This window comes from Electrona antarctica, assembly GCF_951216825.1.
Source record: "Electrona antarctica genome assembly, chromosome: 6".
Classification (NCBI taxonomy): Eukaryota; Metazoa; Chordata; class Actinopteri; order Myctophiformes; family Myctophidae; genus Electrona; species Electrona antarctica.
In genome coordinates, this window is record NC_136811.1 from 46,798,130 (window position 1) to 46,819,806 (window position 21,677).

General features: G+C 43.2%; 1 protein-coding gene across 1 annotated transcript in view; it reads right to left on the bottom strand.

Annotated features, from left to right (window-relative positions):
• Positions 1-5,563: 5,563 nt before the first annotated feature.
• The window catches only part of LOC306924670 (uncharacterized protein), a 70,775-nt gene continuing 54,661 nt past the window's right edge, over positions 5,564-21,677 (bottom strand). Inside the window, exon 11 of the mRNA XM_079503253.1 lies at positions 5,564-6,461. Coding sequence (XP_079359379.1) covers positions 6,285-6,461 — 177 coding nt within the window. The 3' untranslated portion in view covers positions 5,564-6,284. The remainder of the gene's footprint in view (positions 6,462-21,677) is intronic.

Sequence of the window (21,677 nt, forward strand, 5' to 3'; positions counted from 1 at the left end):
GTACTGTAGCAACTCTCCTGCTTATTCCCTCCTGTTAATGTGTTTCCTGACCTGAATCTGTTCACCCACTCCAGCTGACTGAAACACCCCCATTGTGCATTATTATTATTTGGGACATTTCAAAAGAGGTGCTTCATGCTTTATGTAAAGCGTTCTGAAGTCCCTTTGTGTATGAAATGCATTGGCCTTACCTTGACAATAACAAACACAGCTTGTTTTGTGTATAGAATATTCATTGTAACACCGTGGAGGTGCAGGATCCCCATCCCATGCGTGACAAATAAACCATTGTTTATTGTTTTCTTTTCTTCAGGTTTGATGCCTCTGTTCACAATGAAAATTCGATGCGGATCCCCCAAAAAACTGCATCACTTATTCACTTTATCAACATGTAATATTCACATTGTGGATGTAGTCATAACACACATACGCATGCACGTTGCTCGCACGCACGCACACACGCACGCTCACGCACGCTCACGCACGCTCACGCACGCTCACGCACGCACGCACGCACGCACGCACGCACGCACGCACACACACACACTGAATGTATACTACATCAAAATAACGATGTTGGGCACTGCATAAAATTTAGCACATGTACAAGCTCACAAAGTGCCACAAGGGCGATGTGTTACGGAGGATACGAGATGTCACTCCGACGTCACTACAGTGACGTCAGAGACGACATCTTCAAGACTATAAAGAAGAAGGAGCCTCGTAGGCAAGCTATTGATCGGTTATAACACTATACTTTACGGACAACTAGAAGATAACATTACGATCAACTGCCTACTTCAAGAGTTCGTATTTCACCCCTCACTTCTACAGAGGACGAACTCTCGGCTCCAGCCAAAACTGGTCTCTGACTAGATCCCCGTTTACACGATGCCTTGTGAGCTTGCAGATCGACTGTTTTTGGTATGCAACACCGTCAATAAAGTCCTGAAGAAAACAGGCTTTAGACAGGCTCTCAAACTGTCTCACTGTCATCACATTAATGTATAATTAATAGTTTTACCTTTTAGATTTACAGTACAGTACATGGTGATCTTGTAATGTACAGTCTAGGTATGTTCAAATCTACTGGAGTCAGTGAAAGCAGCGTGTATGTACACCCTGGATTAATTAAATCAAACCGGTGCTCCATCAGTTCCTTCCTTCCCTCCCTCTCTGCTTCCCTCCCAAAAAGTATGAACAGTAAATGTTCCAGTCCATTAGGCTGTCATGTCCGACAGGGAGTTAGAGGCTCTTTCAGAGAAACATAAACAGCTCTGGTGTGACCCTACTTGGGTCAGAGACCACAAGAAATGACAGCGTCAATTTACTGCTTCTTATGGCGTGGCCCCTATAAGACCCGAGGCGCCAAGCGGCCAAGGAGAGGGTCTGTGACCAAGTCTACTCTGGGAGTCTCTGCGAGTGTGCTCGGAGCTAATCTCTCGAACCACCAGTGCCAATGCCAAATATATTGTGCTTGCTGAAGTATTTTCTTCAAATAATGTGTTTATTTGAAATATTTATAATGGAAATCAGTGGTCGGTTGGATTTGATCTTGCTTAGATATTATAGTCATACGTCCAAGATCCACATAGGAGCCACGTCAAGTGACGTCATAATTATAATTAGACCCTGACTTGTATCCAGAGAGAGAGAGGGTTGACTGTAGCCTATAACTTGCTGGTGCATGTGCACATGCATGCTTGCTTTGCGTATGCTTGCTTTGTGAACTGTACCTAACAGTAACAGATTGCATTTTAAAGACCTGAAAGACAAATTAAATCATGATTTTTAGACGGACCGCAATACATCAATTATTTGTTTATCACTAATGTCACGACTCACGATCCGTGACATGTGTTTTTCATGTGTTCCTTGTTTTCGAGTCTCTGTGTTTTACTTTTCTGTTGTGTTCCTTTGACTTCTGTTGTAAGGTTTCATTTCCAGTTAGTTTACCTTACACTTGTGTACATTTATTTTGTAGTATTGCTCTGTCCCTTGACTCCCTTCCTTTCCTGTCTGCCCCTGTAGTTCTGTACCTGCCTTGTCATTTGTCAGTGTTTCCACCTGTGTCCTCTTAGTTCCCCACCCTATCCCAGTGTTGATTGTCAGTTGTGTTCACCTGTATCCTGTTATCCCTGTGTCTGATATATTTACTTTTTTCAGTTCATTTGTCAGTTTGTTGTTACAAGTGTTGCGTTCCTATTTGAGTTTTTGATAATAAACTCTGTTGCATTTGAGCTAATGTCTGCATTTGGGTCCTACACCTCCTGCCTTGCACACTCGACAATTGTTTTATTTGTGTAGATAGTTTGTTGTATTGTACAGTTGGAGGCTATCGATATTGTCCTTTTCTTTTTGCTGAGGTTTGCGTGATCTGCACAAAAGGACAGTTAACCCATTTTGGGCGGGAACCCCTTTTGGTGTTTAAACATTATGTTATAATTTAGCTATTGAAAAATAGCAGATCTACAAGCTCATAGCGCGCCACCGAGTGGCGCGCTACGAGCTTGTAGCTCTGCTATTTTTGAAAAATCGTGAAAATATTTATTTCAGAAAACTGGAGGATTTAGAAGATTTTTTTTAAATTTTGAGGTCAGGCCTAAATGGGTCAAATGATAAGGGACAATATCGGTGGCACCCAACTGTACCTCCACTGAACACACCAAAGCCTCTGCAGTTTGGTTCTAATCACAATAACACACACAGACACATCTGTGCAGTTGTATCCAATCAACCGGATTAGTTTTGATCTATTTTAAAATGTCACCATGAAAGTTTCTAAACGCTGGATTCTATTCCTAACGCATTAAAGCAATGTCTTCCAGAGAACGTGTCTTATCATTACCCGTTTGTTTAATGCAGACTCACCTCCGGAGTCTGGTGGCTCTGTGATGGGATGTTGCCTCTTGGGTGGACGTGCAGCAGCTGCTGTTGTGTTTGCAGTGGCTGGCAGACAATTAAGTTGTTTTATGTGCTGAATTGAAATCGTTCCAATCTTTAGATTTGTTTTCCTTCCTTGGGACCAAGCTCATCATCAATAAGGTCTACTTGATGAATGAGAAGATACCTCAAGAGAAAGAAGAAAAACAGAATGCTGTAGAGAGAGAGGCACATGTCAACTTCATAATCCCAATGTCTCCTTGTGTGCCAAATGGACTCTGTATAGTACAAATGTGCTTCCATGCTCATGTGGCTTAAAGGACCACTTCACCACTTTTCAACATCTCTTCATATAATTGGTCCTCACTAATGTTCATGATAAAACACCACCATTTTTTCCTACTCAGTCTGTGTCTCATAGGAGGGCTTTGGGCAGTTCGGACACCCGTCCACCAGTGACATCATCATTAGGCAGATTCTTTTTTAAACAAGATTTGTTTTAAAATATATTTAGATTTTTATTATCGTGAGAACGATGGCTTCAACTTTTGCATTGCAACTTTTCAGGAAAAGAAAGCCTGCCGTTTCTATTAGCTTGGATTCACCATCGATGATGTCACTGGTGGACGGGTTTCTGAACTGCCTACAGCCTTCCTATGAGACACAGACTGAGTAGGAAAAAATGGTGGTATTTTATCATGAACATTAGTTAGGACCAATTATAGGAAGATAAGTTGAAAAGTGGTGAAGTGGTCCTTTAACTGTGAGCAGAAGTAGCCTACATTTCTGAAATTTATCGTCAGCAATATTGGAAAATATGCCACCTTATTGGAACCTAATGTGTTATCTAGAAATACCCCGAAAACATTATCTAACAGTATATCAAAATGAGGGGGAAATCAAAGATTTACAGCCCCAGCAAAGTGATAATTGTCCAAAACGTACGCCCGGTTGTGGCCGTTTTGAAAACTGGCTGTCATCTTGAAAAATGGAGGAATTCTGTGTGGCCCGAGGTTGATTATCAAAAAGGGCAGTATGAAGGCTAACTGTACCAAATGCCATGCATGTACAGGTATCAGCAACTGAACTATTGTCTCTCAGTTTCCTACCTAATTAACTGTGCGTACACGTGTTGCTCATGGGAATAATTACAACATGGAAACGTTCATGGAAAAAATATAACCCCTGAAAAGTGAGTTCCAGAATCATTAAGTAGTAACGAGAAGGAATTATCATTCACTCACTGGCTGTTTTCCATCAATGCAAGCAGGCGTTATCTATAATGAACATAATCAGCGTGACACTGATGAGTTGGAGCTGAAAATAGTTTGTTTCTTTGTTCACAATAAATGGAAGATGATGGATCCATCCATGAGTGCTGTTCTATTTCTTGTCACATACAGCCGTGCTCATGACACGAGCTGTGTGCGCGCTTCCACTCTTTATCTTAATAAACATTTGGTGCAATTGTGTACCCTACATGTACAATTTGTTTCATTATAGTTCTACAATTGTGTTTCGCTAATTGTGGGCTCGCTCCAGCCAGTACACGCTAGTTCTCTACAGCCACTTTTTTGGCATCCAACTATACTTTTACTTCAATTAGTCCAAAACACAGCAGCTAGAATTCTCACAAATACCAACCGTAGGGCCCACATAACTCCTGTATTAGCCACATTGCACTGGCTTCCAATTAAGGCCAGAATTGATTTTAAAATTATTTTAACGACATATAAAGCCTTACACGGGTTGGCCACTTTGTATATTTGTGACCTACTGCCCCCTAAGTCCAATGTTAGACCTCTTAGGTCCTCAGACAAATGTCTACTGAAAATACCTGGTACCAAACTCAAAACAATGGGTGACCGGGCTTTCGCAGTGGTTGCTCCTACACTTTGGAATGCCCTGCCCCCGACGTTAAAAAATGCAGTCAGTAGACTGCTTTACGAGAATGCTAAAGACACATTTATTCCATATTTATTTTTCCTATGTAGTTCTTACCCGACTCATTTTTACTCGTCTGTTTTGTGATTTTGCCTCTATTTTACATTCCTATATTTTGTGATTTTGCCTTGTTTATTGGTTTTGTTAAATTCTATATTGCATTTTTACTTTATTGTGCTATGTTTTCCTGTTTGTTTTAACTTGATTGCTTGTTCTGTGATGATCACTGTTCAGCACCTTGTAACTTGGTTTTGAAAGGTGCTTTATAAATAAAATGTACTTACTTACTACTTCTAAGTGCTATCTGTGGTTGCTATAACAACACATTCAAACCTCTGCCGCTTCCTGGGGTGACAGTGGATATACGTCACCATCCATCATTACGACGCCTGGCCAATGGCCCATTTTTGTTGTAATTTTTGTAAACTTTTTCTACAGCTTTTATACATTTTCTACTGTACCTCATACATTGCAGGTTTTTCAACGAGCCGATGCAGTTTTAGCAGGAACTGCTTTTCTAGTGTTACATTTCAAATGCTTTATTAATGGAAAGTGTGGTACTACCAAAGAGCCATAATAGCATTGTTTTTTTTGTTTTATTAATCTCTTATCACGACTTTCTAGTAGTAGTAGAAAAACTGTAAGTTAATACCGCTCATGAAATAAATGCTTGCCAGGCAATCTTCTTTATAAGACAACAGTTACACAACAAATCACACTTCCTGGGGAGGCTGAATGCAAAATATTCTTTTAATTACCGTACGTTGTTTTCTCATAGAAGAGTTAGATTCTTTGCAGACACAAAATAATAATGAGAATAATACTGGCAGATACTAGAACAACCTAGCAGTTTCCAGCAAGTAATAGCAGATACTAGCAGATACCAGTAGGTACTACGTATATACTAGAAGATACTAGCAGATACTAGCAGATACCAGTAGGTACTACGTATATACTAGAAGATAATAGCAGATACTAGCAGATACCAGTAGGTACTACGTATATACTAGAAGATACTAGCAGATACTAGCAGATACCAGTAGGTACTACGTATATACTAGAAGATAATAGCAGATACTAGCAGATACCAGTAGGTACTACGTATATACTAGCAGATACCAGTAGGTACTACGTATATACTAGCAGATACCAGTAGGTACTACGTATATACTAGAAGATAATAGTACTGTAGACAACAGAAGAGGGAGTACTGGTTGTGAATTGTGATGTTATATACTGTATATAATGGGAAAACACAAAAAAGGCACTTCTGAGAAAAACAGAAATAACACTGCCAGAGGGAGAAGAAAACATGGAGGGAGAGAGTGTGTGAGTGTGTGAGTGTGAGTGCGTGCGTGCGCGCGTGCGTGTGTGCGTGTGAACATGGGAAGATGAAGTCAAGACAGGGAGTGTGAGAGAGATAAAAGGAAGGACAGCGACAGTGAGAGGAGTGGGTGTCAGTGTTCCATGGGTGCCACAGCTCCTTCCTCCTCATCGCTATCTGGCTCATAGTCTTCATCATCGAGGTCGGGTTCATCCTCTTCTTCATCGTCCTTCTCTCCTCCCAGCTCAGACAGCAACTGTTCCACGTGCTCCAGCATGGGCTGATCGTCACAACGCAGCTTACTGTACAGCTGTTCACACACACACACACACACACACACACACACACACGCACGCACACACATTTACATTAGTAATTTATTTCCACAAAGACAGTAAAACTTGGTACGGTGACATCAGTCCATGTTACATTATTTTCACCCAGTGCCAATTATCTAATGTAATCCTGGGCGCTACACACCCTCTGCCAACCTGGGGAGAGCAACGGACTGACCTCCATGCTTCCTTTTATGCATGAGGAGTCCAAGTCTTCTTTTCACCTGACAGGGGGGAGTTTCCCCGGTTGTACTTTTGACTCCTTCTATGAAGGTTGCCATGACGTCTAAGCAAATCAGCTGTTGATACTCCACAAGCGTACTTCAGTACAGTACTCAAGTGTACTTCAGTACAGTACTCAAGTGTACTTCAGTACAGTACTCAAGTGTACTTCAGTACAGTACTCAAGTGTACTTCGTTTGACCAGGTAATTCTCACCACCAGAGACCTGAATAACCTCATTTGAAATGGGCAGTGCTACACAGTAGAAGTCATTCCACTGTACTGTGCATTTAGCAGATGTTCTTGTCGAAAGCAGAACTTAAAAGTCAACGACCGACAACAGCGTGCTAAGCTAAACAAGTTGTGTGCTACAAACAGGGAAATGGGTTGGGGGCAGCCATGCAAGGGTATACTCTGAACCTCTAGTCTCCCAGAATAATACTTCCCCTCTGGTGGGCACAGCCGCCCCACATAAACATGGCTGCTTTCATGTACTCAGGGAACCCCACAAAGATCATCTGGATGGCGCCGGTTTGAAAAATCCTATTATTATTATTATTATAATATTTGGGGGGCCCACTTGCAAAGATCCTCACAGCCCACACGTGGGTTGAGATCCACTGTTCTAATGTGACGGCATGTGGCCAAATCCATTCTACATCAGCCATCTGACAATAGCAGATCTACAAGCTCACGGCGTGTCACAACATGCTGTGACTTGTATAGATCTACAATGTTTGACGGGGGTCAGCGGACAAAAAACATTTTAACACCTCGGGAACTTACCTGACCTCGTTCTGGACAGACAGTGGCTGAATGCTGACTCATCTATAAACTTACTAGCTTTGATACAATTAGCATACACATACATTACCACACTGGCACAACACCACCAGGGAGATTCAATTTCCTGGAAATTGCTTTATTAAAATGGGGTGAGGGGGCTGTGTGTGTGTGTGTGTGTGTGTGTGTGTGTGTGTGTGTGTGTGTGGGAGGGGGGTGTCACCTCTCTAATTTGTGATTGATTGGGGACTGCCAACGTAAGCTATAACTCGCTTTCTTTATATCAAGTGTCAGAAAAGTCACTATTTCATGTAGACATTTGAATATAAATGAATTCTCAGATTTCTTACAGTTTCTATATGCATAAAATACCATAAATTACATATTTACAAGCCAATCACATTATACTCTGTGTGTGTGTGTGTGTGTGTGTGTGTGTGTGTGTGTAGTGTATATAATTTGATGAAGCTTTAGGAATGAGAGGCACGCACAGCCACACACAAAGTTACAAAAGCAGACTCATGCAAAAAAGTTCCACGCAAACAAACATGGTCATGCATGTGCGCACACACACACACACACACACACACACACACACACACACACACACACGCACAAACGCACACAAAGTGGAAGTTGTTATCAGAAGAGGATTTATTGTTGGTAAATACTTTGTAATTACTGCAGGGCAAACAGAGACTGAGTGATAAAACCTCAACCAGCCTAATACAACTGTGTGTGTGTGTGTGTGTGTGTGTGTGTGTGTGTGTGTGTGTGTGTGTGTGTGCACAAAGGGTGCAACATTCATTCCACTTTCTAGAGACGAAAATGGAGAGACTGAGAGAGTAGTTGGTCGGAGGACCTAGTATAAGCAACATTATTCTCTTTCATCGACCCGAAATAAGAGAAAAAAGAAAACGATACAAACTTTTGCTCGCTCGCGCACGCACGCAAGCACAAAAGTTTGTATCGTTTTCGCACGCACGCGCACACGCGCACACACACACACTCTCTCCTGAGTTCAGGGACGATAAGCTGTTGAGTACCATCAATTCACTTTGTATAATTGTAAGGAGTTCAAGACAGTTAAGTGTGTGTGTGTGTGTATGTGTGTGTGTGTGTGTGTGTGTGTGTGTGTGTGTGCGCGCGCGCGCAGGGCAGTGTGTGTGTGTGTGTGCGCACGTGTAGGGCAGTGTGTGTGTCATTGTGACTTGCTGTGCCCTGAGAAGCGTCTCTAAGCAACAGCAGGTCCTGACAGGAGACTCACAGCCTCATGGGAGCTCATTAGGAAAGACAAGAATTTATCTGCGCACGAACGCGTGTGTGTGTATGAGAGAGCAAAAATATGGAAGTTTGTATGTTATGAGCGTGTGCGTGTGTGTGTGTGTGTGTGTGTGTGTGTGTGTGTGCGTGTGTGTGTGTGTGTAAATGTATGCGTCTATTAATGGATGTGTTCCCTGCAGGTGGGAGTTGGAGTGTGACCTCTCTACCCAGTCAGAAGGTCCTTTACCTGGAGAGAGAGACTACTCACCCCAGAGAGAGAGAGAGAGAGAGAGAGAGAGAGAGAGAGACTTTACTCACCTCAGAGAGAGAGAGAGAGACTACTCACCTCAGAGAGAGAGAGAGAGACTACTCACCCCAGAGAGAGAGAGTGAGAGAGAGAGAGAGAGACTTTACTCACCCCAGAGAGAGAGAGAGAGAGAGAGAGAGAGAGAGAGAGAGAGAGAGAGAGAGAGAGAGAGAGAGAGAGAGAGAGAGAGAGAGCGAGAGAGACTTTACTCACACCAGAGAGAGAGAGAGGCACACACAGAGAAACAGAGAGAGACATAAAAACAGAGAAACAGAGAGAGAGAAACAGAGAGAGAGAGCAATACAAACAGAGAGAGAGAGACATAGAAACAGAGCGAGAGAGAGAGATGCTGATTGGCATTCAGTGAGCGTCACTAGCATGCAGCCTGCAGATATTTATTTGAACTAACTACTAACTGAATAAAGCTGGGCTGTGATTGGTTGTCAGGTGGGACGTCTACAAACCAACTCACTGCACTCAACGGCCTGTGGGAAGGTCCTGCTGATGCACGAAATACTGTGTGTGTGTGTGTGTGTGTGTGTGTGAGAGAGAGAGAGAGAGAGAGAGAGAGAGAGAAACACACAAACACACACAGAGAGAACTAGAAAAAGTGCCCTTCTGGGCACAGGTCTCCACCAGGAGGATAGGAGTGTGTGTGATGTTTGGCAAAATGTTTAGGAGTATTATAATCATGTGTTGTGTGTGTGTGTGTGTGTGTGTGTGTGTGTGTGTGTGTGTGTGTGTGGGACATGGCTTGGCCTGTTGTAGCGCCACCATGAGGCTGATTTGAAAACTGTGGCATTTCTTCCTCAGCCTAGTGGGAATATGCATGCACAGTTTCACCGCAATCGGACGCTGCATTGAGTAGTTGTGGCGATTTGTACGAAACGGCTACAAAGCGGGCTACTCCTGAAAAGTTTAGAAGCCAATCGTAGTCAATGAAGGTGGATTATGAGAAATCAAACAAACCCGTCTTGATCACATGACTATGGAGAGCATGTGTACCGATTTGCGTGAAATTTGGATAACATCTGAAGGAGTAATATTAGAAAATGTGTTTTACATTATGTCGGCCTCCTGGTGGCGCTATAAAGAGCAGATGTGAAAAATTCCAGGCAAAGGTTTTTCCTTGGCCTCTAGGGAGTTGGCATACAAAGTTATCCACAAATCCGTGTACTTGGAGGTAAAAACACTTTTCGGCCATTTATAGCGCCACCATGAGGCTGAGTTGAAAATGTTCACGTGGCATTTCTTCCTCGGCCTAGTGGGAATGTGCGTGCGCAATTTCACGGAAATCAGACGATGTGTTCATGATTTGCAGCATTTTGTTTGAAACTGAGCACTCCTGCGAACTTTGGAAGCCAATCTTAGCCAATCAGGATGGAGTTTGAGAAATCTGAAAGATCTGAACTTTGCATTGGTTCTATTTCCCCGTAATTAGTGCCTAACTGCCTATACTGTACTTCGTCATACCATTACAGCGTAAATTCACACAAAAAACAGGTGATCTAAAAGCTTACAACACGGACCACTTCATCACTTTTCAATATACCTTCATACAGTTGGTCCTCACTAATGATCAGGATAAAATACACCATTTGTTTGTACTCGGTCTGTGTCTCATTGGAGGGCTGTGGGCAGTTCAGAAACCCATCCACCAGTGACATCATCAATGGGGAATCCAAGCTAAATAGAAACTGCAGGCTTTCTATTCCTGAAAAGTTGCAATGCGAAAATGGAAGCCATCGTTCTCACGATAATAATAATAATTTAAAAAAAAATCATATTTAAAAGAAAATCTGCCTAACGATGATGTCACTGGTGGACGGGTTTCTGAACTGCCCACAGCTATGAGAGACAGTCCGACTAGACAAAAATGGTGGTATTTTATCATCAAATATACCGAAACAATGACAAGTATTAACCAAGTGACTTCTGTGACTAAACAATAACTTAACAAGTTATTTTTTCCATTTCCTGAAAACGAATGGTTTTGGACTAGGGGTGGGACGATATGGGTACCTCACGATACGATATATATCCAGGGCTGCACACAACTTTTTTGGTCTAGTACTCAGAGGAGCACCTGGAGAAGTTACTTGGTGCTCCCAAAATGCGGCGACCCGTCTCGCCGGATGGATAAAAGAGGGATGCATGAATAACTTATAGAAAAATGATATTTATTATTGGATGAGTGGGGAGTCAATGGAAGGTATTGCAACTCTAGATTCATCCCATTATAAAAAAAGTTGCAAATTGCAGCTAGGTCCATGTGTGGTCCAGCCCTATGGAATGCATATTCTAATAAAAACAACGTAATACTTCCTAAGGATAATATGAGCATCAAAGCAATATTTAGATACTTTTTTTATTTAAATAGCCGATCTACTAGCTCACAACGTGTTGCGGAGGCGACACGTTGTGAGCTTGCAGATCAGCTATTTTTTTAACATGCTACACGTCGTACGCATAAGTCAGGCTTCCCTTTTGTTTTTAGCCGAGGCGACCTATGGAGGCTCCTCGATGCAAAATAAACAGTGTACACTACCCGACTTTACGATAATAAGGGACAGTATGTCGGGACACGGTGTTGATAAGCTTCATGTTGTGCAGCAGCAGTGCCAGTCCGCAATGCTTTGCACTCTTCCCAATGTCTGAACTAAAACCTGTACCCGTAAAAAGTCGGTGGCCGGTGCCTAGGCTGTGAGAGACGGCATCGCACACGAGCAACCTGCTCCAACAGTGCCCAGCACCCGGAAAACAAACAAGCACAGCGGTGAATGGGAAGAGTGCAAACTAGGCATCCAAAGCATCCCCTTTTACAACAAACTAGTCCCCGGTGTAAAACCGGGGACTAGTTTGCTCCACATCTGAAACGGAGAAGCCGAACCATTTGTGTCAGGTTTTCTCCATAGTAAACTCCGGTCCTCCTCCTCCTCCCAGCAGAGCAGCATGGAATCCTCCCTCGTTTGAGTAAGGACGCGCTGTGATTGGCCACAATGGCCAGTGCATTTGTGCAAGACGTGCTGTGATTGGCCAGTAGCCACTTTGAGTGGCAGTCGGTGGGAAATGCTCTCGCCACAGAATTTACTAGTATTCTGGCCATAATAATAATTCTTGGTGGCCCCAGCCAGGAAGCGCAGAAGCGCTTCCTGGCGCTTGATTGACAGCGCAGAATGAATTTTGACGACGCATGCGCACTGGCGCACCGTCTGTGTGCAGGCGTGTATATATTGCGATATTAGGCCCTCGATAACGATAATATCACGATAATCGATAAATTGCGATATTTGCGATATATCGATATATTGTATGAAATTTCATCAACGATATATCACGATATCGGAAACTACAAAATACTTGGAACTGAAAAAACTGCTATTTTCGTGCTCGGACATAGGGAGGGACACACACATAGCTGTCTATAGGAGTGGTTGCACCACTCAAACACTAAATTAATACTCAATAAACTCCCCGTTTGACTCATACCCTCATCATAATACCTAACAAACACTAGCAACTGACCATTATCACTGGTATCATCATAATGCCTCACAAACACCACCAACTGACCATTATAACTGGTATCATTATAATACCTCACAAACACCACCAACTGACCATTATAACTGGTATCATTATAATACCTCACAAACACCACCAACTGACCATTATAACTGGTATCATTACAATACCTCACAAACACCACCAACTGACCATTATCACTGGTATCATCATAATACCTCACAAACACCACCACCAACTGACTATTATCACTGGTATCATCATAATACCTCACAAACACCACCAACTGACCATTATCACTGGTATCATCATAATGCCTCACAAACACCACCAACTGACCATTATAACTGGTATCATTATAATACCTCACAAACACCACCAACTGACCATTATCACTGGTATCATCATAATACCTCACAAACACCACCAACTGACCATTATCACTGGTATCATCATAATACCTCACAAACATCACCAACTGACCATTATCACTGGTATCATCATAATGCCTCACAAACACCACCAACTGACCATTATCACTGGTGTCAGTGGACTTGTCCACTGCTGGGGAAATGCATTCTGCATTTTGTATTCCCACAAAGCTGTTTGGACAAATCATCATCCAGTAATTCAGTACTTCTGGTTGCTGTGGAATGTGAGAGTGGGATTTGCTTTATTTTAGCTGTCAATTCCTCCTTTCTAACATGTTCATCACTTCATTATGAACAACATTATTTTATTTCAAATAATAATAATAATTATTATTATTTCGATATCGATATTTAATAATCGATATTGATTATTTATCGCGGGAGGACGTATCGATATATATCACAATATCGATATTTCAGCACACCCCTATTTTGGACATACAAGGTTTCCACCCGACAGTGACCGTGCGCGCGCGTGCGTGCGTGCGTGTGTGCGCACGCACGTGCGTGCATGCATGTGTGCGCTGTGTGTGCTGTGTGCACGTGTGTGAGCTGTGTGAGCTGATGGCTGGTGTGTAATTATTCACGTTTTGCTTTCCTAAATAAACAGAAGGCATTCTTTATGCGCACGGCGCTGTGCGCTGCTGAGCTCAGCACCCAGCGCAAAAACACAAGCATCTCTCATTTACAGCAAACACCACACTCCTCTGCACTCACTTTCACGGACCACAGACCTGCAAAGAGAGAGAGAGAGAGAGAGAGAGAGAGAGAGAGACAAAGAAAGCGACAGAAAAATACACAGAGAGAGAGAGCGATACAGAGAGAGAGAGAGAGATACAGAGAGAGAGAGAAAGAAAGCGAGAGAAAAATACAGAGAAAGAGAGAGAATGTAGAATGTGTGATATATTTAAAGTAAGGCAGGGTTGTCTGTATAAATTGCCTGTGTATGTAAGTGTGAAAGTGTGTGTGTGTCTGTGTGTGTGTGTGCGTGCGTGCATGCATACTGTATTAGTTGAAGCCTGTGTGTGTATGCGTGCGTGGGTGCACGTGCGTGTGTGTGTGCACGCGTGTGTAATTAGGTGAGTAACAGTGCGTTTTAACAGCGTGCGAGCATCGGCCGACACATCGCCTAATCGCCCGGTATCGCCCAAAAAAAGATTAATTATTTTTATCTTTTCGGGTGACATTCCTCCGAGGCTCCGCCCACTTTTCGACTATGGGCCGTTCGCCTGCTATCGCCGGTAGTCGCCGGTCCCATAGACCAGGGGTTCTCAACGTTTTTGGCCGGGGACCCCTGGAAATGCTTTGGCAATGTCTCGGGACCCCCGCCCCGCCCCCTCCTGACCCCCAATATAAATTGACTGCTACAATAACCTTAACCCATTTTGGGCGGGAACCCCTTTTGGTGTTTTAAGCATTATGTTATAATTTAGCTATTGAAAAATAGCAGATCTACAAGCTCATAGCGCGCCACCGAGTGGCGCGCTACGAGCTTGTAGGTCTGCTATTTTTGAAAAATCGTGAAAATATATATATATATATATTTTTTGAAAATAATTTGGCGACCCCCCGAGGGGTCGCGACCCACGGGTTGAGAACCCCTGCCATAGACAAATAATGCACTTCCGGGGAATTCGTCTGGCTGTCGCCCGCTGTTAAAATGTACTGTTGATGGATGAATTGGTGTGTGTGTGTGTGTGTGTGTGTGTGTGTGTGTTCTCACTAAGGCTGCAACGGGTCAGTATAAACATCATGATCAGAGCGCTCCGCGTCTCCCCCTCTCTCTCCCAAGTTTCCCAAAATGTTTTATTGCTAATAGGAAAAATTAAGAACATTTTGGAATTTTATATTTTTTCAAATCGTTTCAGGCTATTATTGTGGTAATTGAACAGTATCATTACAAGTAGCCTACAAGGCATGACAATTAAATAAAATTGGATGAAAAAGGGGGTAGTTCTCTTGGCTTTTAACATTTAATATTAACTTCTCGTCACCAGACTTTCCGCTGCAGAAAGAGTACTTAAACACTACAGTTGCACTACAAGCTGTAATAAAATATTAATTTTGCAGGAGTATTCATTTTTTATTGTCTTCATTGTTAGTTAGAACATGCCTAAAACAACTTCAAGCTACATTTTAAAGGTAATTGCAAAAGGTGCGATTAATCGAGTAATCGTTTAGATAATCGCCCGATGGATCGATTATGAAAATAATCGTTAGTTGCAGCACTAGTTCTCACCTTTGCAGAGTAAAATCCTCAGTGTGTCTCTAAATGTACCATTTTTACTCAGAGGTAAAGTAACGTCAGTTCCATTGATCCAAGCCGGAACACAATTAATTGATCACTAAAATAAACATGCTCTGAAAATGACTAGTAGTTGAGAACCAACGTCTTACAGAAGTGTAATATTACAATATTATAGTCCACTGGTTCTCAAAGTGGGGTCCTTGAAGGGGTTCCAAATTAATTAATTACCCTCTCCATTTGGAGAGAGAGAGAGAGAGAGAGAGAGAGAGAGAGAGAGAGAGAGAGAGAGAGAGAGAGAGAGAGAGAGAGAGAGTCGTTCTCAGGCACTTATCCCTGTTGTGGTTTTTACTAATCACTTGGGGGTGAGTGTGTGTTAAATGTGGTGGTAATGTTAGATTTTGTCCAAACGGTGGCTGTTATAGCATTATGTTGTGTCACATACGCTTACTGTAGCGCTCAAAGTGTTGGGCTGTAATACACACTGCTCTCATCTCCTGACTCTCTCCACCTCTCTCTGTTAATGTCTCCATCTCACACACACTCTCTATCTCTCTGTGTCTCTCTCTCCCCCCAGCAGAGCACAGGGAGGATAATTATGTGAGCGGAGAACAATCTCTCCATCATCGTTCACTTCCTGCACCTCCGTCTCGCCTTTCTTGGACTGCTTCCTTCTTTCCTTTTCCTTCCCTCCTTCCTCTAAGCAGTCTCTCCTCCCTCCCTCTCGATTTCTAAATGACCTTGTCAAGGTGATAGATAGCTCATCCTACACTCACCTCTCTCTCCACTTAAATGTGCGTGAGTGCACATGCACATAATGTGCACGCACGCACTCCAATGGAGGAGTGAAGTTAAATCTCACTCTCCTCTATTCTCTTCTGTTCAACCTTTGCTCACTGGCGTTGATGTAGGGTTTCCATGGTAACGTGCACACAACACAACATGTCTTCTTATGCATTATTGGCTCTGCAAGGGTAACCCAGAGCCTTCCAGAACCTGTGAAGTTCTGCGATTGTTGTTCGTTTAAAAAACTTGCGGTGTGGGGCACGGTGGCGCAGTAAGTAATGTATTTGTATGTTTTATTTTGTGGCTTTCGCCTTTATTTTATATTTTCCATTGAGGGACAGACAGTAGGCTGACAGGAAATGGGGAGAGAGATGGGGGGAAGACATGCAGTAAAGGCCGTCGAGATCGGGAGTCGAACCCGCAGCACACCGCCAGACTGGATCACCAGCCAAGGTGCCTGGACCACTGAGCCATGGCCCAGGCCCCCGGATTCGACTTTTAAACTCAAATTGTTGCTTCTGGAGGTCCGTGGCACAACACATTTTCACAAAGTGGGGTCCGCAGCCAAATATATATCAATTTGGTGGTGGTCCTCCTTGAGATGAAAAAGTTTGAGAAACACTGCCTTATCTGAAACCAAGACCTAGTGCCATGGAAACAAATCCAGAACCAGTGAAATACATTACAACAACATGACACGGTTCACTTAGTTCTTGTAGTCCAGAGGAGCCATATGTCTCTCTCTCTCCTCCTAGACCAAGGCTCACATACTCACACACAAAAACATACACGCTGGCTGTCCCACACCGACGCACGCACACACGCTGTGTCTCAGGGGAGGCAGGCAGTGTGACAGTGTCTGAGATTAGAGTTTTTGAGTGCGAACAGGACATGTCATCAGCACTCTGTTTCTCTCTGGAGGGCTGACCGCAAACACACACATGGGCATGCGCGCGCGCACGCACACACACACACACACACATACAAACACATTTGCAGTACACAAACATGCACATGCGCACGCACGCACGTGCCATTCTTGGCAGAAGAAGGCATTAAATTTACATGACACACAAACTCACCTTGTGCCTCAGACTGACCCTGGGGAACAGCTTACTCACTCTCTTTCTCACACTCTCTCTCTCTCTCACACACACACACACACACACACACACACACACGCACACACACACACACACACACACACACACACACACACACACACACACACACACACACACACACACACACACACACACACACACACACACACACACACACACACACACACACACACACACACACACACAGCAGAGAGCTGTTGACCTCCACTTGCCCCTCCATCCTCAATACACACACACAAGCACGCAGCCATGCACACACACCCCATTCATTGGCATCAGTTCTAAAGTAGGGAGGATAGGATTGAGAATGGATGGCGAGAGAGGAGGAGGAGAGGAGGAGGTAATGAAAGGGGATGCGAGGAGGAGAACAGATTGGGTGGGAGGCCGGGGGGCGGAGGGGAGGGGGTAAAATCAATAGCAAATCGGACGTGAAATGGAATCCAAGACCAAGCCTGATTGGGCGCGGTGAAGAGAGGATTCATACAGAGAGAATGAGTGAGTGAGTGTGTGTGTGTGTGTGTTTGCATGTTTGATTACAGATAATAGGTGAATAATGGAGATGTTTATGACAAGTCACATATACAGTAAGCGTGCATGAACCACACACCCACACACACACGCACGCACATGCACACATACACGCGCACACGCATGTACGCACACACACCACCCCCCCCCCCACACACACACACACACACGCACGCACTGAAATTATTTCTTCCGATTGGCTACAGCAGATCACGCGCTCTACAGATGGGATGTATTGTCAGCAAATCTATTTGCCCACCAAATTGCTGTAGATGAGTGCGTAGGGTTTAAGTCGTTAAGCGGACGTTAATGTACAGTATGCAGAACACACATGTTGGCACACAAATGTATGCACATGGGCTACGTATGCAACACGTGTGCAATACGTGCATAGACTACACAACAGACTTACATCATGTGTCATCATGTGCATTCCAAGACCACGGCAGTCTCACATTTTGTTCTGCCTGCGACATGAAATCACAGCTTATTCTAGCTTATAAAAAACTGCTATTGTTATTTAACTGCTAGTGTTATTTAGAAATCATAAAAAAGTGTATTGTATTGATTCGTGGATATTATGTTATTGAACAAAATGAGCCTTTGTTTACTACAGAGCAGATTATTTTTTAATTTATCCAAAACCCAATACAAAAGTTCGATAAGCCTATCTCACAGAATTTCCCCGCCCCCTTAATACGCCCCCTTTCGGGGTTAGTGGTGATAGCGTGACGTCAATCCATAGACGCTACATGTTAACAGAGGTAATTTAAGAAGTCTACAACTTTTGTTTTCTCAAGGTAAGGTTTGTTCTATCTGTTCAAGATGATTTACCATCTTGTTTGCTTCATAATAATATTGGTCTGTCACATTTTTACATTAGAAAATGTACTTAGATTCTCCAGAGAAAAAAAACGTGTAAATGCTAATGTTAAATGACACCACTATTTACCGGAAGTGGGCGTGGAAAGCGGGCTGTGAGATAGGCCTATTGGAAATCTGCCAGACGAACCCATACAGGAAGTAACCTGCAGGTTAATCTACAACAAGACTAATACCAAACTTCCATTATGTGGTGGCGAGTCGTGCAGCGCTGTGTGAGGGGCTGAGTCGTGCAGCGCTGTGTGAGGGGCTGAGTCGTGCAGCGCTGTGTGAGGGGCTGAGTCGTGCAGCGCTGTGTGAGGGGCTGAGTCATGCAGCGCTGTGTGAGGGGCTGAGTCGTGCAGCGCTGTGTGAGGGGCTGACGTTATTCATGGCTGGAATCTGTACTCAAGCAAGGCTGATTGTTATGGAAAATGATTCGTACCCGTGACTCTAAAAGCCACTAGTGTCCCCTAGCAGTGGTTCCCAAACTTTTTCATATCAAGGACCCCCAAATTGACGCTAATTAGCCCGCGGACCCCCATTTGAAAATATATGGCAGGGACCCCCATAAGAGAAGATTTGTACGGCTCTAGCTGTGATTCTCAACCCGTTTCATTTCAAGGACCCTCAGTTTGACATGCGTTAGTCTACGGACTTCCATTTAATGGCATTTCTATCTCTCGGACCCCCAATTTATATTGTAAAATCAATGTTAATTGAACTCTGAGAGTGTACAAATGGAACCAAATGGACCCGTCAGGGGTCCTTGACTCCCTCAAGGACCCCTGGGAACCACTGCCCATGCTGCTCATTACACCCAAACGGCCCACAGTGGTCCGACTCGGAACCAACTGACATTGCCGTCCATAGAGCCCCATGCTCTCACTATAGTGGGGAAAAACGCTTTATACATAATAAAATCACACCCGTGTGAACTGAGTGTAAGGCCTGTCTGACGTAATGAAATCATGTCTGACGTAATGAAATCACACCCGGGTGAACAGGGTGAACATAGCAACCATGCTCATTTTTTCTGCACTAACAAAGACAGTTGTATGAAATCACACCCGGGTGAACAGGGTGAACATAGCAACCATGCTCATTTTTTCTGCACTAACAAAGCCAGTTGTAGGAGTGGTTTACACCACTCAACAATAATAATATAAAAGCTACCAATGCGTTACATAATTCATGCCATGTCACCTTGTCAATCGTCATCAGTGTGTAGATTGTCTGACTATTTCAAGCTGATATACTGTGACTATGGCATCAAAATGATGTCATAGTACTGACATCACAGATTGGCCTTCAAGTGCTATGACAATGGGTACTGACAACGGGTACAAAGTGTATTGCATAATTGTAGGGGCATGTGTTCCCAACGGGCACTGGCCTAGTTTTTGAGGGGCCCTAGCCCTTCCTATGCCCAGCCTTGTGTGTCTGTGTGTACCACGGAATGTGATGATTTGATTGGCTTACAGTAGCACGGAATGTGATGATGACGATGATAAGAGCGCCCCTCACTTCACATGAGGTGAACAGACAGACCACATTTTGGGCATGCCATTATAATCTAAACGATTTCGGACATGTTGTGTGCATGTAGGTCGACTGTATCATGTGACAAGCAGGGACTTTAGTTAATCATTAATACATTATTCACCGTTAAAGGACCATTTCACACCTTTTCAACCTATCTTCATAATTGCTCCTCACTAATAATCATGATAAAACACCACACATTTTTTCTACTCGTCTGTGTCTCATAGGAGGGCTGTGGGCAGTTCAGAAACCCGTCCACCAGTGACATCATCGATGGGGAATCCAAGCTGCAGGCTTTCTATCCTTGAAAAGTTGCAATGCGAAAATGGAAGCCATCGTTCTCATGATAATAAAAAAATATATATATACACAGACAGAGTAGAAGAAATTGTGGTATTTTATCATGAGCATTAATGAGGACCAATAATATGAAGGTATTGTAAAAGTGGTGAAGTGCTCCTTTAACACTTTGAGGGCGTTAAATTGATTGATCAAACTATTTTAATAATTCAAAAGAAAGTCCGTCATTGCCGCGGAGCTGGTGGAAGGAGCTAACTGTTATGATGTTGAAACCGGAAATCGACACATTCGCTGGGCTGCTAGGGCTTCTGGGAAATTGAGTCCAATGCAAGTGAACGGGGGTTTTGTCTGACTACAACAGCCTCACACCCCCCTCCATGTACCGTAGCAAGATGGCGATTGGTGCGATGGAATGTAAACACACGATGCAAGCTATCTTCATCGGAATTTCGACGATCAAAAGCCCAGATACTTCAGCGTATGATATAAAGGTAATAAAACAATCCCGGCAGCGTAGAATATTTGATTATAATGCGGGTAACGCTTAGTACGCAGTAGAACTGTTAAGAAATTATTCAATTAACAGTAAACAATGAATCGAAAATTATACGGGTTGGTTTTCTGTGAATGTAATGCTGTCTGCGCACGTGCGGCCGAGTAATGCACATGTGGGCCGCTTAAAAATAAGTCCCCCCCCACCTTGGTAACCACAGAAACATCTTTTGCTTTTGCATGTGATGTGAGATGTGACAGATTGAATTTGATTCCTCAAAGACGCCATTGCCTGGCCCTATATCCTGGCCCTATATCCAGGGCCAGGCAATGGCATTATATAATATATTAGGAATATAATATGCCTTACAAAAGGCATATTCTTTCTGTACATCAGAAAAATGTAGACATTGTTAGACATTGATGGAAATTAAGATTCTCAGATTTTTTTTAAAACGCTGCTTATCAACTATCCGATTAATCGGTCGATAATGTTATCAAAACGTATCAATTATCAAAGAATTAATTGATAATTCCCATCCCTAGACAAAATGAAAATAAGTAAACATTTGAAAGGTGTCTGCCCGACAGCAACAATAATGACAGGTTGTACAGATTGTTTTCATTGCATCATCTTGTACATTGCAGACATTTGTACTTGGCATGAACTCCATGTCCCTGTACTTGCTCTAGTCTATATGCTTTAGTGTGTAAGAGTGTGTAAGCGGCTGTGCTCTATATTTGTTTTTTTATGTGAAACCTGGCGGCAAAACAATTTT